Source organism: Cydia fagiglandana, chromosome 13 (genome assembly GCF_963556715.1).
Source record: "Cydia fagiglandana chromosome 13, ilCydFagi1.1, whole genome shotgun sequence".
Classification (NCBI taxonomy): Eukaryota; Metazoa; Arthropoda; class Insecta; order Lepidoptera; family Tortricidae; genus Cydia; species Cydia fagiglandana.
Window position 1 is genome coordinate 16,186,344 of NC_085944.1, and position 21,318 is coordinate 16,207,661.

The 21,318-nt window shown below is 37.3% G+C and overlaps 1 protein-coding gene and 1 long non-coding RNA gene across 2 annotated transcripts in view; both read right to left on the reverse strand.

Moving 5' to 3' along the window:
* The window catches only part of LOC134670423 (uncharacterized), an 81,309-nt gene that overhangs the window by 35,927 nt on the left and 24,064 nt on the right, over positions 1 to 21,318 (reverse strand). The gene's annotated exons all lie outside the window — the stretch shown is intronic.
* On the reverse strand, positions 3,192 to 5,834 carry LOC134669819 (uncharacterized). Its single transcript, XM_063527438.1, has 2 exons — positions 5,608 to 5,834; positions 3,192 to 5,266 (listed from the first exon to the last, which is right to left on the reverse strand). Exon 2 carries the CDS (start codon positions 5,256 to 5,258, stop codon positions 4,284 to 4,286), a length of 975 nt encoding a protein of 324 aa, XP_063383508.1. The 5' UTR covers positions 5,259 to 5,266; positions 5,608 to 5,834; the 3' UTR covers positions 3,192 to 4,283.

A 21,318-nucleotide genomic window follows, 5' to 3' on the forward strand; every position in this document is an offset into this window, starting at 1 on the left:
AGGACTGAGCTGTCAACTCGTTTACGCTTGGCGAGCGAAGAGAATAAGACCGCTGGATCACCGCAGATCTCCGATTCGATGCGCACGTCACGTGCCGACTCGTCACTTTGATGCTGTGTTTGGACCAAGTATAGTAGGTATACCTATTACCAAAGAGAATTAACCAATTTACCAATCAATGTATCTTTGATAGGTATTACTATTGTTATCCTACTGATTCCCCAACTTGGTCTTTCGACATAGTTTTATTTTGCTTTACCTAAACGGAAAAATGTTACCACCTTTGCCGTTTAGTTGATAAAGCGAAAAATAATCAAAATAAAACTATACTGATTTATACATACATTGATTGGTTTATTAAAGAACACAATTCCCCTAAGGGCCCCCCTACATCTGGCGTCTTTCGAGCGTCGGCGTCTACAATTCTATGGCCGCTGCTCGACGCAACGTCGACGCAGCGTCGACGCAACTGCGCAACGACGTCATTTTCCATAGCGCTGACCAGACGCCGACAGACGCAGACGCTCGAAAGACGCCAGATGTGGGGGGGGCCCAATGAGGGCGTCACTAGACGGGCGACGCAGTCTTGTCATAATGCATTGTATACGTTGCGTACGTGGGATAAGTGTGTCCCTAGCTGTAAAATAGTACATTGTGCAACATGAGGCGTAAGTTGAATATTGCAAACGAGAGTAAGTTAAATCGCGACGGCTTGCCGGAGCGATTTATAGACTCGAGTTTGCAATATTATTACGCCCCGAGTTACACACAATGTTTTTCATCACACTTGCGATACAAAAATTAAGTACTAGTGGCTCTGTGAGCTGTAGACCTCGCGAGCAGAGCTTAAAACTGAGTAAATTAAATAAAAAAAAAACTGGTCAAGTGCGAGTCGGACTCGCGTTTCAAGGGTTCCGTACATCTCACAATTTTCGACAAATTTTTTTTGTACGTGTAACATGACGTGAGTGAAACGTCTTGAAAAACCCGAATGAGTCGATCAAGTTTTCAACACATGTAAGATGAAGTTTTCTGGCGTGGTGGCTTATATCTCTGCAAATATGCAAAGTAGCTTAGATAAGAAATTAAATGCCGAACAAGAGTAGGTACAAGTGTCTAAATGCGAAGACTGAAGACCGAGCTCCGCGTAGAGCTGAAAACTCGGAGCGTCCGACGGGTCGCGCTTCCTACAACTTCCGCAAGTGTTTTAAAATCGAAGGCCGAAGAGAGTTAATACCTACAGGGTGGCCAAAAATACGTCCATTCCCGTAGCCAGGGAGGGTTTGGAATTATACTCGTACCTACTGAGCAACATTTACTATGGGACCCAAAATCGCGAAAAAAATGTATTCTCCCATAGAAAACGGACCAGCCAAAACTTATGAAACAGCCAAATTTTTCTTCGCTATTTCGGGGTTGCACGTCGGCAACGGGAATTCACTTACTTTATTTTTTGGCCACCCTGTATAGTGCTTTTTAAAACACGTGACAATACCTAGTAAGTAGTAACCCAATCAATCAGTACTACAAGTACCATTGCGGCTGTGTGCCAGATACAGCCTAGTCGCATTTTTTATCTTCAGTCCGACTCACGCTTGAAGCTAAAGGCACGCCTCTTCGGGAAGCTCCGGATCTTCGGCCTTATGCGGATATCGGCCTAGAGGGCCTTCGCAATAGCTGTCTACATAACGTTTCACTTAAACCATTGCCGCTGTGTCCCTAAAAAAACCTAGACCGCATTTTTGTTCTTAAATCCGACTCACGCTTGACTCTAGATTTCTAATAGGTTTTCCTGTCATCTTTAGGTAAAGGACTATTTTATGTATTTTTTTCAGAATTTTAGACTTAGTAGTTTCGGAGATAGAGGGGGGGGAATGGTCATTTTTTGTCTATTTTCTTGAATAACTTCTAAATTTTTTATCGTAAATTAAAAAAAAAATACAATTGAGATTCTCACAATGAGCTCTTTCGTTTGATATGTAACACGATATAGTTTGCAAAACTTTGATTTTTAATTTTATGGTTTACCCCCCAAAAGTAGCCTTTATGTTTAAAATTTATTTGTTGACGTTACATATCCGTCTTTGGGTCACAGACTTACATATGTGTACCAAATTTCAACTTAATTGGTCCAGTAGTTTTGGAGCAAATTGGCTGTGACAGACGGACGGACAGACAGACGCACGAGTGATCCTATAAGGGTTCCGTTTTTTCCTTTTGAGGTACGGAACCCTAAAGAATTTTTGGCCATTTAATCTGTAAACATGTCTTAAAAAGAATACACTCTTATGATACCGATACAACTATTTGTTTAAGCGCGAGCTATCACAACTTTTCCATTTTGAAAAATTTTCAAAAATTGGCTCAGAAAAAAATGTTTATCGGTTCATAGAATTCGGTTACAAAATTTCACGAGAATCGGTTAAGAATTGCGACCTGTAGAGGAGAACATCCGGACATACAAAACTAAATATCTTAATACCTCCAAAACCAGCGAAATAAATTTTCTGAATTTTTTGACATTTAATCTGTAAACATGTTTCAAAAAGATTACTTTCTTATGATACCGATACGACTATTTGTATAAGCGCGAGCTATCACAACTTTTCAATTTTGAAAAATTTTCAAAATATATCTCGACAAAAAATTTTTATCGGTTCATAGAATTCGGTTACAAAATTTCACGAGAATCGGTTAAGAATTGCGACCTGTAGAGGAGAACATCCGGACATACAAAAGCAAAACGCCCGAGTCAAAACGTAGACCTTCGCTTCGCTTCGGTCAATAAAGACAAAAAACTGTTAATTATGGCACTAGAAACTTCATAACTCCCTAGGGAGAACGCTTTTTCTATAGCTCCCGCTAAACCTGCGTGCAATTCCACATTTACTGAGCGAGTGTGATGAAAAGTAAATTTAAATTGTAACAGACAGTCTTCTAAAACCCGTGAACTACTTTTGCGGACAACTCTAAATTGGATCCGGGAAATGTGGAATCGATCAATAGGTATACTTTATATAGGATTTCTATTTAATTTAACAACTTAAATACCTGTTAAACTATAAATACATTTTACTATTTTTTTACTAGGAACAGAGATACTATTAAGTATTTATAGAATAATTATTTGTGTCCAAAGATATCATCATCAAAAATAAAATCAATATCAAGTAACCCATGAAATATTTATTTATTATAACTCATACATTTTATACATCATGTCTGTCTTGTTACGCAGCATCTACATGAGCGGCACAACGTCTCTGTTATATACAAGTATACACGCTAAAGGTTACACTCCGATTACGACTGCAGCAGTGATGCTGTTGTAGCGTTCCTTTGCACCTTACAGTGGCGGGAGACAGACGATATCACTTACATTTTCCTTGATTAATCGCGTTGTGTTACTGTCGTTGCCGCATTGCTAACTATCGTTCAAACGTTCAACTCCGTCACACATTTTATATGGAAAATTGTCATGCGCGGTTTTCCGCTGCTGCGATTGCAATCTGAATGTGTAACGGCAGTCACGTCCACACGTTATGGCACCAAATTATAAGCAAAGTGATTATGAGCACATTAATATAATCAGAGTTTCATTCGCGAGTTTTACTCTGTCTTTACCGAACGTTATACTTATCAATCTTATAATATCTACTTATCTTTAAATACAGTGTGTGAATTCAATACGGGCGAATATTTGGTTAGCATAGGACCTAAGTATATAAAGATAGATTTTGCTTAGAAATACAAATGAAAATTTTAACCATACAAAATAATTCGGCCCGCAATGTAAGTACCACACAAATTACGGGATACGAGCTTTTTAAAGTAACTATCAACGCTTGTTAGCAGTTATTATTAAAAAGCTCGTATCTCGTAATGTCAAGTCATCTTATGTTTCTTAATGTTTACAGTACATTGCTGCTCGGTAAATTAAGATTTAATTAAGTGTAACTTAAAAAAAACTTCTTAATTAATGATTAGACGGATAAACAGGGTATTTGACCTACTAGTCAAATCAGCTTCTTTTTTCAAACTGTCAAAACGATTTTGCTACTATGGAATTTATATAAAACACTAGCATGTGACGTCACAATCAAATTACACTTTATAGTTTTATACTGCTTAATAATAGAAATTGTGTCTCAAAGTAACTGCTGTCTACGTTGCTCTATTAATCTTCTGGTGCTTTATTTCATGCTCGGTGTAAAATAATTTATTTTAAATACAGTCAAATACCCTATTCTATATCTGGTTTAATTAATTACCCGTAATCCCCTCTAGACCTCAATCACCTCGTACAACTCCTTTGAATCTAATGTCGTCTTTGGTATATAGGTAAAATTGTACGCATCATCCCCGCCTCGGACAAGTTCAACAAGAAAGCTCTTGCCAGGTGACAAATCACTGTTAAGGTGCGGTTTTGTGCACGCCTTTCCGGTTGACACCCAACTCACCACGTTTCCATCATGGTCAAGAAACACAATGTTCTCATCTTTATCAAACACAAAATCCTCTAACGAAGCATTCATATAATCACCATATTTTACCATTTCCTTCGTTTTTCTATCTAATTTATATATAACTCTTGCGGAAACATCTCCAAAATACACATCACCGTATTTACCAATTGACAGAACGTGTCTTTCTTCAGAGATAAGAGTCCATGACTTCTTGTCGTTGATGTCCCAGTTAAACCTGTAAAGTTTGTTAGCAGAAGTAAAGAACCATTCAGTTGCATTTCTTACATTGACCAAATCGGTGACTTTGAAGTTTTCTAAGTTACTGTAACCATGGAAGGACTTTGAAGTCTTGTCGTAGTAAGCACAACTACCATCCTGGTTGATCGTGTACAGAGTGTCTTCATACCGAAGTCTGGCAGGTGATTTATATCCATCAAGATATAAAACTAATTTTTTTTTGTAAGCGCCTTGTTCGTATCCATACGCATATATATAACTATAATATTGTGTCTGACTTGTGTAGAAGTCTTGGGTCTCTTGGTCTACTGTTAAGCCACCTGGATAGTTTGCATCAACGCTTCGCATTTTAGCTTCATCGAGGAAAAATGCTATGGTTTGGTGATCTTTAATTTCGACATAGAGTATGTTGTTGGTGCGGTCGATAGCGAGTTGATTATTAATGTTGAACCCCTCGATCAGGGTTTTCTTGGAGTGGCAGATGCCTTGGATGCACGCATCGCAGTCAGCGCGCGCCGCAGTAAGCGCGCTCACGAATACCAGTAGCATAAACATGATGGTGTCTGTGAACAAAAGGAATGCCTAAATAAGTAGACTTCAAAGTAATGAATGTAATTCAATATCCTTACAGTAGATATAGTTAATAATTAACAAACTTACAAATTTAATATAATATATTAGAATACAAATATAATTGATATGCACTTTGATGGTTTAGATAGGCACATATATGACATATTAAATATACCTATTGTATTTATGTACCTATATAAACACGGAAAGTACTTATCCCATTTTTGGGAAATCGATTCAAAAAGTAAATCCCGCTCTAAACTCTGATGTTTTATGGAAAAACGGAACCACGCTCAAGTCTTTGTAAGTGAGTTTTAAGTTAGGTACTTACTTGAAGACTGAATAACGAAGAGACCGTATCACAAACACCATAAGAACTGCTTACTCATATAAAACTGATAAAAAAGCCGGTTTGAATTATTTACTAAACGGCCACACGTAAAGATTCATAACAGGTAGTTAATAACAGTAAAGTTCCAGCCAATTATTAAAAGAGTAAGTACCTAGGTCGAATAATAAGATGATCAAATTGATGAATAAACAAACAGCTTTATTGGCTTTGAGCCGGCTGACATTATGGCCATTATGACATTTGACTTTAACAACTTTCGCTGTCACTGTCACTGCGCATGATTTCCATTTAGGCCTCATCTTCACGAGCGCTTTTTCACCGCGCGTTAAATCAGAGCTTGAATCTGTCCGCACACTAAACTCAATTTAACGACAAAGGCTTAAAGTCGAAAATCTAACAACGCTTGATAAAAAGCGCCACCGCCATCGTGTGAATAAACACACATGTTTCCATTTGTGTCATTCAAACGCTTTTTAACGCGCGTTGAAAAAGCGGTCTTGAAAATGAGGCCTTTCGTTCAAAAAATGTTCAAAAACCCTAAGCCCCCATACGCACGAGAGCTTTTTCAACGCCCGTTAATAAAGCGTTTGAATGACAAATGGATAATCATGTGTGCATTCGCACACGAAGGCGATTTTTATCCTCCTACCTAAGTCTACAGTTGCTGCCTACAATTTTTTGTACAAATTCCAAAATCCATTTTGAACTTATATTGTGTAACTAAGGGTTCCAATTTAAAAAACAAAACAATTTTTTCTCAGGTCTCAGGGGAGGTTAAGCGTGGGGGCTTTTATCGAACACTGTTCGATTTTCGGCGTTGAGCGTTGGCCGTTAATTGAAATGACCATACGAAACTCCGTGTAGCTGTTCTCACAAGCGTTAAAAAGTGCCGGCGCTGCTGTCAGTTGGTTGTCAAGTGTCAATCTTTGGTGTCAATTGTCATAGCTGTGCTGAAATACTACACATGTTTGTCATGTTTCTAATATGTAGGGGAGAGGGGGGCAGCCTGGTACACTTTTTACATTAATTGTCATAGTTCAAAATATTACCTATTGAAACCAGTTTTAAGCCTCTACACAATAACCTGCGTTATTAACCTATGTAATTACTTCATTTGCGCTTATATAAAGCTAAAGATAATAGTACAAATTAGATTTTTGCAACTCAAGGAATAATGTTCGATACTGCCCCAAGAGTGGGTAGCTTTGAACTTACGTGGGGCAGATTTGAAAAATGGGCTGTAACGACAATAATATCGAGATATACGACCGGTCTGGCCTAGTGGGTAGTGACCCTGCCTATGAAGCCGATGGTCCCGGGTTCGAATCCTGGTAAGGGCATTTATTTGTATGATGATACAGATATTTGTTCCTGAGTCATGGTTGTTTTCTATGTATTTAAGTATTTATATATTACATATATCGTTGTCTGGGTACCCACAACACAAGCCTTCTTGAGCTTACCGTGGGGCTTAGTCAATTTGTGTAAAAATGTCCTATAATATTTATTTATTTATTTATTTATACGCGTTTTTTTTATCTGTACTTCGTACAATTTGTCACTAGAAATAACCGTGTTAACAGTTTACTCGTATAATTTGCAGTTACAACAAAGATGGGGTAGTTTTGTACATTAATGTTTTTTGGAGTGTTCAAAGGTGCCTCAGGGGGGGTACCTTTGAAAAGTATTGAAATCTTACTAAAGCTACCCCCTTGAGGCAGTTTTGCACATACCATTTTTCAAAACTACCCCAATAATGTTTTCATAGCTGATTAAATGAGTAACTATTTATTCTATTTTGGTTCTCTGTAATTCTATTTATTTTTATAATTCCTTACCATTTTTACCTGTTAACAAATAAATCTATAAACTGCAATGTTTTAATTATATATAGAATACTAATTTAATATTTTGTAATATTGTACCTGAATACAAAATTCTAATAAATATTATATTTAACGTGACTAAACGTAATAAGTACTGAACCACTTAATTCATGGAATTTAGGTAAATGCATTACATATTAGCATTTACTAAAATATTATTACGGTTTCAATTTACATAGGTACCTAAATGCCAGCAAATATCGGGGGAGATATGAACATTTCTTATGGCCGGGGTAGTTTTGAACAGACTGCTAATCAAAACTGCCTCCTATTTATTTTTCATAACTACCCCAACAGCTACTTCAAAAAATAAACGTCGTTATTTTGTAGAAACATTGCAAATTTTGATTATTTATCCTTCGTCTCTAAACATAATAGATAATTCTATCTAATAAATTAAGTTTCACTAACCACTTCCTTCAAATACAGCCTGAGAAACCTTACAAATCTGCACAAATACCGATAGCGGGTAGCATCGAAAACAAAATAACCTACTGGTTCGTTCATGTTCTGTCAAACTTCAAATATGTCAGGTGACAGTTGTGTGGGTCGATGTTGCAAGAGCCCAAAATATGGATTTGGATCATTATCGCATCAAAAATACCTTTTAAAACGCATTTGTTCTAAGCTGCCTCCAGTGATAGCTGCCCCCTTCTCCCCTACTACACGTTCAAAAGGCAGGGAGTACGACTCACAAGTGATTTTTAAGCGTTCATATGCAAGGGCCCAACGTTTTCTGTTCTCTTTGACGGCGCAGCAACTAGTATCACTTCCCTCACCTCGCTCTTTTAAAAATGCCATTTGTCAAAAAAGGACAACCATACTGTTGACAAGGTGAACTTCAAATCAAATGTTGCCTTTTTTGATGCGCCCAGGCTGTGTATGTGTGCTTTTTTAGGGATGTGAAAAGTCGATTTTAATCGTGTTATATATCGATAAACGCTACACAGCGGAACGAAATAGCTATTAATTGAAGCTTCAATATCTTCGTTAAACATAAACATACATGAAATGCTAATGAATAATAAATATATTAGAATATAATAAAGTAATTCAATTATTGTGGAACACATATTTTAGTATGTATTTATGTATTTTAATTAAATATCTGAACTTTCCCTTGGTTCCCTTCTGGGGCGTGACGATAAAATTGTGATCTGATAACCACAATAAAGAATAAAAGCGTTTTTGTTCATTTTAGGTATCGTTAAACCTTTTAAGTAAAATTAAAATTGCAAGAAATGCGATAGTTTATCGATATGACTATCGACATGGCTACAGCAAGGTGGGCCACATTGTTAATCGTACACTACACAAAAGTGGCAACAGTGACAACTCGCTGAGACGGGATCGCTATAATATATAGTAAATCTATGTTCATATGAACACAAATATTAGAAACGGTAAAAAAGCGCCAACGTCGGATTTATCGCGACGCTTTTTAAGCTCTCGTGATAATGGGGCCTTAGAAGCGCGTTCGGATTCGCCGTCTTTAAAAATACCTTTTTGAGGTCTTTGAAAACTAGTGTTGCCAGGTTTCAGCTTCTGAAAAAAATAATACGGAAATACCTTGGAAGTAGCTCCATCCAAACAAAAAAAGAATTACTCAAATCGGATCACAGGTGCCGGAGTAATCGCTGAACATACTACATTTAAAAAAATCATCATCATTATCATCAAAACAATCATCATCATCAGGTCTGCTTCATCAAATTGGTGGTTTTCGGGAGAAAATGCTCGAGTTGCTTAAGAAAACGCCCAAATCACCATGCATGTGCCTTTAAAAATTTAGGAGTTCCCTCAATTCCTCATGGATCCCATCATCAGAACAGAACCAAATTAAAATGGGACCAACTCGGAGGTGACTCCTTTCAAACAAAAAAGAATTACTCAAATCGGACTACGGATGTCGGAGTAATCGGTGAACGTACATAGAAAAAAAAAATAAAAAAAATAGCCACAACCGAATACAAAACCTCCTTCTATGAAATTGAAGTCGGTTAAAAAGTAAATTCAAATTGTAACAGACAGTCTTCGAAAAACTCGCGAACTACTTTTGCGGACAACTTTAAATTGGATCCGGGAAATGTGGAATTAAACAATATGCTTTTTATAGGATTTCCATTTAATTTAAATACTTAAATACTTTTTTAAAACTTAAATAAAAACTTGCTCTCTCACTGTTATATTAAATTTTACCTATGTCTATCCTTATTACTCTAGCGGTGAATGTTATTCATTATGGAATAAGCATTATTATGGTTCGATAAGTGCCTCATGAAATGTCCAAGTTTATTTATTAAAAATACCGAAACATATCAAATTGAAAAAATAATTAAAAATTAAATCGCACGCCCCTCCGCTCGGAACCCATCGCGCCACGCTTCCATCAGCGTCAAGGAACACAATGTTCTCGTCTTTATCAAAGACAAAGTCCGCCACCGAACCATCCACATAATCGCCATATTTTTTCAAACCCATTGTGTTTCTATCTAACTTATATATAACTTTTTCTGAAGCATCCCCAAAGTATACGTCGCCATTCCTACCAATGGATAGAACGTGCTTCTTGTCAGAGATAAGATACGAAATTGAATGGTAGTAGTCGATATATCTGTAAAGTTTGTTATCAGAAACAAAGAACCAGTTAGTTATATTCTGTACATTGACCATGTCGGTAACAGTGAAGTTTTCTAAGTTTTCGTAACCATCGAAGGTGTTTGAATTTTCGCTGAAGTACGCAGAGCTGCCATCCTTGTTTATCATGTAGAGGACGTCTTCATAGCGAAGTCTGGCAGGCGTTGTAGGTCGATCAAGTGAAAAAGCTATCTCTTTGGTGTAGCCGCCTCCTTGGTACCTATGTTTGTATATGACACCATCTAAACTTGAGTACAAAACTTGATTCTTTTGATCCACTGCTAACCCTGTTGTTTTTTCATTGTGGACGGTCCTCATCTTGACTTCGTCGAGGAAGATGGCTGTGGTGCGGTAGTCGAGTTGGGCATAGAGGATGTTGTTGGTGCGGTCGATGGCGAGCTGATCAGTTACGTGGAATCCTTCGAGCAGGGTCTTCTTGGTGTAGCAAGCTCCTTGGAAGCATGCATCACAGTCAGCGCGCGCTGACGCTAATGCGCCCACAAATGCCAATAGCTTGAACATGCTAGTATCTGCAAAATTATTAATAAATGGTATTTTTATATCACATCATACACCCAAGTATGTTATAATCTTATAAGAAATAATCAAAACTTTCACAGTAGATACAGTCAACCGTAAAAATATGGGTGCACAAGTCATTTTAAAAATATGTCCCATAGTTCTTATGTCAGCGAATTAAGAACTATGGGACATATTTATGAAGAATTTGGCTACACTCATATTTTTACAGTTGACTGTACCGTAAAGTTACAAGTATGTAAATACGTCAAGTTAGGAAAACTTCTATGTAGATTGGATGCTTTGGTATCATTATAATATATTATTACACCCTAATATCATTTTAACCATTTACCAAAATTCCGAGATCTCAAAACGGAACATTTAGAGTCAAAATGCCCGAATCCTAGAATTTTAACAACAAAGAAAGACGGTGAATTACGATATTCAGGTAATAATAAAACCAAAAAGCTCATCATTCTCATCAAAGTACATTGTGTTCTCATCAGAAAGTGATTTATTTAGTCGTATGGCACAAGTAGGTACATATAATGTAGGCAATAAAACCCAAAGAAAGAAAATAAAAAAAAGAAGAAGAAAAGAAAAAGAGAAAGAAGATAAGAAAGTAATATAGTTGTGTAGTAGAAGTGGTGTTAATCACTTTATTGTACACATAGGTACTCGTACACAACACAAGTTTGCAAAATAAGTACTGTAAGTAATTGAAGTACAAAAGTGAATTTATCCTATAAGGGATAGTATATACCTAATACAAATTTCAAATTCAACAAAGTTTCAAATACATTATTATTATCCAAATATTTATTTGTATACTCACATAATGTTCTCCTCCAATTACGTGTTGGTTGCAACTTGCAAGACACTGCTTCGAACCCGAGATCGGCGAGTGAACAAGTGATTGAGGAGAGATGGACCATCCTATTTATAGGCTCACATGTGCACAATTAGGGGTCATCCATTAATTACGTCACACGTTTAGGGGGAGGGAGGGGGTCAAGAAAATGTGACATATTGTGACATGGGGGAGGGGGGAGACACAAACTTTGTGACGTCACTTTAACTTCATCAGTAACCGAAAATTTATTTAAATTATTTAGTTCGCTGTACATTTAAATAACAAGTTTTTGAAACGAAAATAGGTTTTAATCGTTTCATTTTCTTTCCCAAGCAGTTTTGGGTTATAAAATTACTAATATTTATATCGTCAAAAATATTTTGATAAAATATTAATAATACTTAGGTACTTACTTAATTCGATTTGGCGATTTCGTAGAAAAAATGTGACGTCACACTAGGGGGGGAGGAGTTTGCCAAATGTGACCAAGTGTGACAAGGGGGGGGGGGGTCAAAAAACCAAGAAATTGGTGTGACGTAATTAATGGATGACCCCTTAGGTCTATAATATGCGCAAAAAAATATTATTTTACGTATTCTCTTAGTTGTGGTGCGTGTGCCACGACTAGGGTTACCAGATGACAGGAATTTTCCTGACATGTCAGGAATTTTGGCCTTTTGTCAGGAATGGGGACGGAACACGAAAATGTCAGAATTTTTTTGAATTGATAGAGTTTTATATAAAGTACCGTAAAGTCGGGTTACTTTAAGCCCTGGAGAAAGGGAGAGAGAAACTTTGGCCATTGAGATTTAGGGTAACATTCCATTTCCAACGACAGCTGCACTACTGTCAATTTAACTATGGAAATTGACAATGACAGCGACGTGTTTAGTACCGGTAGTGCAGCTGCGGTGAAAAATTGAATGTTAGGAAAAATATTAGGAAATCAGGAATTTTGTCAGGACATTCAAAATTTGTATCTGGTAACCCTAGCCACGACCGCTGCAGTTTAAGGGGTCCACCGATTACCAGTTTACTGAACGATATCGGCCTGTCAGTAAAACACAAAATTTGATAGCAAAACTGAAAAAAAAAACGTCCGGCGAACTGGTAAACCCCTGGGCCCGTGATGTACCATCAAGTGCACATTTTTTTGGCAACAGTATTTAATTGTTATTAAAATGATAATGTGCGGGTTTGCTTATTATCTTCGTATGTATGTAAACACTTTATAATCATTTGTAATTGTACATAAGACAGATTACACACATGATAAATAAAACTAACTTGTTACAATGTACCAGAGCGAACTTATCGCTATAAGGGATCTGTTCTTGTGTAACCTTTGAGCAATTTAGAGACAAAAGACAAAAATTAACAATATAGACAAATGAATAGGTACTAGGATATGTACAGAAAGTAAATTATGGTTCAATTCTCATCATCATTGTACAGTCACCATCAGATACTCGTATATCGTAGCGGCCAATGTGCTCACAAATATCAGAACACGCCTCTATTGTGAAGGCGCTAGAGTGAGTGTTCAGATATTTTTGAGCACCACGGCCGCTCCAATATATCTGATGGCTACTGTACGTATTTATATTGCGTTGTTAGTTACACTCGTGAGAGATAAGTATGAACTTGGTATCGGACATGATTTACGTCATTGGGAAAACTAAATTCTATTTGTTTTATGACAGCTACCTAGTGCTTATAATACTAATATTTTGGCGACATGACTTATTAGCTTTATTTTTTATTATTATCTACTACTTCACCGCCGTTGCATTTAAGCCGTTCGTTGTTTTCAGAGGAGTGCCACAGGGCTGCGTATTGGCTCCTACCCTGTTTGGTATAACCCTCTCGCTTATTGCACCGCTTTCAGGGTTTGCACGACGAATCGGAAATGTATGGGAAAATCCGCGGTTCCGGATCCAGATCCGGATAATTTCATACATTTCGGATCCGGATTGCAAACCCTACCAACACGGTATCCATCTGCACACGAGGGCCGACGGAAAGATATTTAACATCCCTCTCTTCAAAGCAACCTGATGATGCTGGCAGAATGTGGCGAAAGGAACTCTTCGATTGAAAAATATAGATACATTGAGTTTAGACTCATTTGAAAAATCTTTAGAAATATTTCATAGACATGGAAAGGAGAGAAAGTACAGTAGGCAAATAAAATTGTGCATGAAAAATATTTTTGGCTTTAACTGGCGTGTTAAGTAATTTTAGAAGATATTTCTGATTCGTAGTATGATCCTTTACTTTTGATGCTGACTGTAGAACCAACCATGTAAAACATACAAGTTAGTAACCCATGAAATATCAAAGTTTATTTATTAAAAATAACAAAAAATATCAACTTGAAAAAACAACTACAAATATAAATATCTATTAAGACCTTCAAGAAGTGAACAAATTAATCGCGATGCATGTATCCGTAAAAGTAATAATGGCGGATAATTAACTAAACTTTTGTCATCATTCTGGACTAATCACATAAGACCAGTTATCATTAAATGACGTGGTATCACCTTCTTCTTCATCCATCTTGTACCATTTTTCAGAATCGCTGCTTTGCTCACTTATCTCGTGCCACTCGTTAGAATGGCTGTTTGTGTTGCCTTCAACATCGACAATGATGATATTGCGAGGTGACGTCCTGTAATTGTATTTGTATCGCTGTAGGAAGTCTTTGAGGTCCGAATTAACGCGGTCCGAATCAAAACGGGGTGGCTCAACGCACGGCCCTCCGCTTGGTAGCCATCGCGCCACGCTTCCATCAGCGTCAAGGAACACGATATTCTCGTCTCTATCAAACACAAAGTCCTTCACCGAACCTTCTACATAATCGCCATACTTTATCAAACCCATTGTTCGTCTGTCTAACTTATATATAATTCTCTCGGAAGCATCTCCAAAGTATACGTCCCCATTCCTACCAATGGATAGAACGTGCTTCTTGTCAGATATAAGATGCCATGACATTTGGCCGTATTCGCTATAAATATATCTGTAAAGTTTATCACCAGCAATAAAGAACCAGTTGGTTATGTTTTGTACATTCACCATGTCGGTAACAGCGAAGCTTTCTAAGTTGTCGTAACCGGCGAAGGAGTTTGAACTCTCGCTGAAGTAAGCAGAGCTGCCATCCTCGTCGATCATGTAAAGGACGTCTTCATAGCGAAGTCTGGCAGGCGTTGTAGGTCGATCAAGTGGAAAAGCTGTCTCTTTGGTGTAACCCTCTGCCTGGTATCTATATCTGTATATGACACCATTTAAACTTGAGTACAAGATTTGGTTCTTTTGATCCACTGCTAACCCTGTCGTTTTTTCGTCGTGGACGGTCCTCATCTTGGCTTCATCGAGGAAGATGGCTGTAGTGCGGTAGTCGAGTTGGGCATAGAGGATGTTGTTGGTGCGGTCGATGGCGAGCTGATCAGTTACGTGGAATCCTTCGAGCAGGGTTTTCTTGGTGTGGCAGGCTCCTTGGAAGCATGCATCGCAGTCAGCGCGCGCCGAAGCTAACGCGCCCACAAATGCCAATAGCATCAACATGCTGGTATCTGCAAAGTATTAATAAATAGTACATCCAACACTGATGGGCAACTTATAATCTTATACCTAATAAATAATCAAACCTTTACAGTTACAAGTATGTAAATAAGTACGTCAAGTTAGCAAAACCTACACTTCTATTTATTTATATAGATTATAGTAGACTAGCTGTTGCCCGCGACTTCGTCCGCGTGGACTCTTGAACATTTTACATCTTGTGTACCTATAATTTTCATCGATGCAAACTTTATAATACAAACTTTTATTATAATGTTAATGCCCTTTTACCAGGTTTGAAGTTCCTAACTTGAAAGCTTGAAAAAAAATGTTTGATATTCATACAAACTTTCCACTTCTTTTGCACCACGTTAGGGGATGAATTTTCAAAAACGCTGAAATGAGTTTTCTTGTAATTTAATTTAATACCTTTTTGCAAAGTTTCAAGTTCCTAGCTTAAAATAAAATTTGCACCCCAAGACGAACTTTCATCCCTCTTTTAACCCCCTTAGGGGTAGAATTTCCAAAAACGTTGAAATTATTTTTTTTTGTAATCGGCTATTATGCCTTTCTAAGAAGTTTCAAAGCATTTGTAATGGATTAAAATTTTCAACCCCTTTTTAACCCTGTTAGGGGATGAAGTTTACAAAACGCTAAAATTACTTTTCCTGTCTTCTAATAATATCCCTAAATACAAAGATACAACTCCACCACTCGAAATTTTTTTTGATATCCATACAAACTTTCAACCCCTTTTTCACCACCTTAGGGGATGAATTTTCAAAAACGCTAAATTAGTTTTCTTGTATTTTAATAATATATCTTTTTACGAAGTTTCAAATTCCTAGCTTAAAATAAAACTTTAACCCCATACAAACTTTCATCCCCTTTTTAACCCCCTTAGGGGTTGAATTTCTCAAAATCGCTTCTTATCTCTTGTACACTTTATAAATGCAATCTGGTGTGCAAATTTCGACTTTCTGGCTTTTATAGTTTCGGCTCTGCGTTGATGAATCAGTTAGTCATTCAGGACACTTGCATTTATATTACACCCTAATATCATTTTAGCCATTTACCAAAATTCGGAGATCTCAAAACCATTATGTATTGTGTTGGTAATCACTTTATTGTATACATACACGTACACAACACAGGTTTGCAAAAAAACAATAATTGAAGTACAAAGGCGAACTTATCCCTATAAGGAGTATAAGGTATAGTATAGTATATCTAATAAAAATAAATAAAATTCAACAAAGTTTTAAATACCTACATTATTTTCCAATTATTTATTTGTCTACTCACATTATTTTCTCCTCCAATTACGTTTTGGTTGCAACTTGCAAGACACTGCTTCGAACCCGAGATCGGCGAGTGAACAAGTGTTGAGGAGAGATGGACCATCCTATTTATAGGTTCATATGCATAAGTAGGTCTATAATAGTGCGCAAAAAAATATTATTTTACGTATTCTCTTAGTTGTGGTGCGTGTGCCACGACTAGGGTTACCAGATGACAGGAATTTTCCTGACATGTCAGGAATTTTGGCCTTTTGTCAGGAATGGGGACGGAACACGAAAATGTCAGGATTTTTTTGAATTGATAGACTTTTATATAAAGTACCGTAAAGTCGGGTTACTTTAAGCCCTGGAGAAAGGGAGACAGAAACTTTGGCCATTGAGATTTAGGGTAACATTCCATTTCCAACGACAGCTGCACTACTGTCAATTTAACTATGGAAATTGACAATGACAGCGACGTGTTTAGTACCGGTAGTGCAGCTGCGGTGAAAAATTGAATGTTAGGAAAAATATTAGGAAATCAGGAATTTTGTCAGGACATTCAAAATTTGTATCTGGTAACCCTAGCCACGACCGCTGCAGTTTAAGGGGTCCACCGATTACCAGTTTACTGAACGATATCGGCCTGTCAGTAAAACACAAAATTTGATAGCAAAACTGACAGGCTGATATCGTCCGGCGAACTGGTAAACCCCTGGGCCCGTGATGTACCATCGAGTGCACATTTTTTTGGCAACAGTATTTAATTGTTATTAAAATGATAATGTGCGGGTTTGCTTATTATCTTCGTATGTATGTAAACACTTTATAATCATTTGTAATTGTACATAAGACAGATTACACACATGATAAATAAAACTAACTTGTTACAATGTACCAGGGCGAACTTATCGCTATAAGGGATCTGTTCTTGTGTAACCTTTGAGCAATTTAGAGACAAAAGACAAAAAATAACAATATAGACAAATGAATAGGTACTAGGATATGTACAGAAAGTAAATTATGGTTCAATTCTCATCATCATTGTACAGTCACCATCAGATACTCGTATATCGTAGCGGCCAATGTGCTCACAAATATCAGAACACGCCTCTATTGTGAAGGCGCTAGAGTGAGTGTTCAGATATTTTTGAGCACCACGGCCGCTCCAATATATCTGATGGCTACTGTACGTATTTATATTGCGTTGTTAGTTACACTCGTGAGAGATAAGTATGAACTTGGTATCGGACATGATTTACGTCATTGGGAAAACTAAATTCTATTTGTTTTATGACAGCTACCTAGTGCTTATAATACTAATATTTTGGCGACATGACTTATTAGCTTTATTTTTTATTATTATCTACTACTTCACCGCCGTTGCATTTAAGCCGTTCGTTGTTTTCAGAGGAGTGCCACAGGGCTGCGTATTGGCTCCTACCCTGTTTGGTATAACCCTCTCGCTTATTGCACCGCTTTCAGGGTTTGCACGACGAATCAGAAATTTATGGGAAAATCCGCGGTTCCGGATCCAGATCCGGATAATTTCATACATTTCGGATCCGGATTGCAAACCCTACCAACAGGGTATCCATCTGCACACGAGGGCCGTCGGAAAAACACAATATCTCTCTCTTCAAGGCAACCTGATGATGCAGTCCGAAGGTACCTAGCCAAAGAAACTCTTCGATGGAAAATTTATAGACACATTGAGTTCAGACTCATTTGAAAAATCTCGAGATACATATATTTCATAGACATGCAAAGGAGAGAAAGTACAGTATTAGGCAAATAAAAGTGTGCATCAAAAATATCTTTGGCTTAACTTGTGTTAAGATATTTTAGAAGATACTTTTGCTTCGTAGTATGATCCTTTACTTTTGATGCTGACTGTAGAACCAACCATGTAAAACAAACAAGTTAGTTTACCCATGAAATATCAAAGTTTATTTATTAAAAATGACATACAATATCAACTTGAAAAAAAAAACTACAAATATAAATATCTATTAGGTAAGACCTTCAAGAAGTGAACAAATTAATCGCGATGCATGTATCCCAGAAAGTAATAATGGCGGATAATTAACTAAACATTTGTCATCATTCTGGACTAATCACATAAGACCAGTCATCATTAAATGACGTGGTATCACCTTCTTCTTCTTCTTCACCCATCTTGTACCATTTGTCAGAATCGCCACTTTGTTCACTTATCTCGTGCCACTCGTTTGAATGGCTGTTTGAGTTGCCATCAACATCGACAATGATGATATTGCGAGGTGACGTCCTGTAATTGTATTTGTATCGCTGTAGGAAGTCTTTGAGGTCCGAATTAACGCGGTCCGAATCAAAACGGGGTGGCTCAACGCACGGCCCTCCGCTTGGTAGCCATCGCGCCACGCTTCCATCAGCGTCAAGGAACACGATATTCTCGTCTCTATCAAACACAAAGTCCTTCACCGAACCTTCTACATAATCGCCATACTTTATCAAACCCATTGTTCGTCTGTCTAACTTATATATAATTCTCTCGGAAGCATCTCCAAAGTATACGTCCCCATTCCTACCAATGGATAGAACGTGCTTCTTGTCAGATATAAGATGCCATGACATTTGGCCGTATTCGCTATAAATATATCTGTAAAGTTTATCACCAGCAATAAAGAACCAGTTGCTTATGTTTTGTACATTCACCATGTCGGTTACAGCGAAGCTTTCTAAGTTGTCGTAACCAGCGAAGGAGTTTGAACTCTCGCTGAAGTAAGCAGAGCTGCCATCCTCGTTGATCATGTAAAGGACGTCTTCATAGCGAAGTCTGGCAGGCGTTGTAGGTCGATCAAGTGGAAAAGCTGTCTCTTTGGTGTAACCCTCTGCCTGGTATCTATATCTGTATATGACACCATTTAAACTTGAGTACAAGATTTGGTTCTTTTGATCCACTGCTAACCCTGTCGTTTTTTCGTCGTGGACGGTCCTCATCTTGGCTTCGTCGAGGAAGATGGCTGTGGTGCGGTAGTCTAGTTGGGCATAGAGGATGTTGTTGGTGCGGTCGATGGCGAGCTGGTCGGTTACGCGGAATCCTTCGAGCAGTGTTTTCTTAGTGTGGCAGACTCCTTCGAAGCATGCGTCACAGTCGGCGCGCACTGCAGAGAGCGCGCCTACAAATATCAATAGCAGCAACATGCTGGAATCTGCAAATAAATAAATAAGTAAATAGTACAAATAGACCAGGATCTCTCGAACTGTGTCGTGTGCATAGCTATTAGACAGCAGTTTGACTTTTGATCGTTGTATTGCATCATAACCTCGTAATTCTCGGGTTTTTTGTTTTTATAATAATGGACTTGTTTTGCACTGATAAGGCACCAAAAAAGACATAGTTGTAGGTATAGATAATCTTAAACAGATCGTAAATATCAAATTATACAATTCTAAATAGATTATTTTCCAATTAAATTTTAAAGTGTCTACTCACACTATTTATTGTAGTCCAATCCAAGTATGTTTTTGTTGCAACCACACTTTGCTTTAACCCGAGATCAGCGAGTGATCAAGTGATATGAGGAGAGATGAACCATCTATTTTATAGGTTCTCGATTGCATAGATATAGAGATATACTTACGTATAGTGCGCAAGGAAATCATTCAAGAAGATGTATCGTAGAAATTGGTGAGAAATACAGTGACCAAATATTTAAACGATGGTTAGCATAGCACATAAGAAATATATTGAGATAATTTTTGCTTAGAAATATAATATAAACCATACAAAAAAATTCAGCCCGCAATATTAAAGCAACACATAAGTTACGTTGCGAGATACCAGCTTTTTCAAGTAATCGTCAACGCTTGCTGGCAGTTTTACTATAAAACCGGGCAAGTGCGAGTCGGACTCGCGCACGAAGGGTTCCGTACCATAATACAAAAAAAAAACACAAAAAAATTGCAAAAAAAAAACGGTCACCCGTCCAAGTACTGACCACTCCCGACGTTGCTTAACTTTGGTCAAAAATCACGTTTGTTGTACGGGAGCCCCATTTAAATCTTTATTTTATTCTGTTTTTAGTATTTGTTGTTATAGCGGCAACAGAAATACATCATCTGTGAAAATTTCAACTGTCTAGCTATCACGGTTCGTGAGATACAGCCTGGTGACAGACGGACGGACGGACGGACAGCGAAGTCTTAGTAATAGGGTCCCGTTTTACCCTTTGGGTACGGAACCCTAAAAAAGCTTAATCTCGTATTGCAGTGCAATAAGCTCGGTAAATTTTCTAAGATTCATTACCGGGTCATTAATTAAGTGTCACTTAAAAAAAACTTCTTAATTAATGATTACACGGATAAAATCTATACCTATATAGTTTAATTGATTGTCCGTATTGGATTTATACATTGTATAACCCTAACTCAAATGGGCCAAAAGATTATTTCAAATTTGCTATTTTTTGCCTAATGTTTTTTCCAAATGCCTAATATCATTCAGTAATTAGAAAACAACTTAAATTAGTTAAAGGCAGTTATCAAGGTGGGAAAAGTTGCCATGACTGGCAATGTTGAGCACCGATACCGAATTTATTCCTGCATTGAAAAAGTAAATACCCTGGAGTTAATAACTATAAAGTACTTACTATAAAGTATTTTGCCGACGGTATTTTAATTGTTATTAAAATGATAATGCGCGGGTTTGCTCATTAATCTCATTATCATTATAATATTATTGCGTTTGTAGTTTAACTCATTGAACATAATAATTATGCGTCATTGGAGAAACCGATTTCGATTTGCGTTTAATAATAAGCTGGTGCTTGTCTTGCTACTGTAATAATTATTTTGGCATCATGACATTCATGACTTTGACTTTCCTGCAGTTTGAGAGAGTAAAAAAGTTGTAGAAATTGGGTCTATTTCTCCTGAATAATTTTTCGCCCGGGCCTAATAA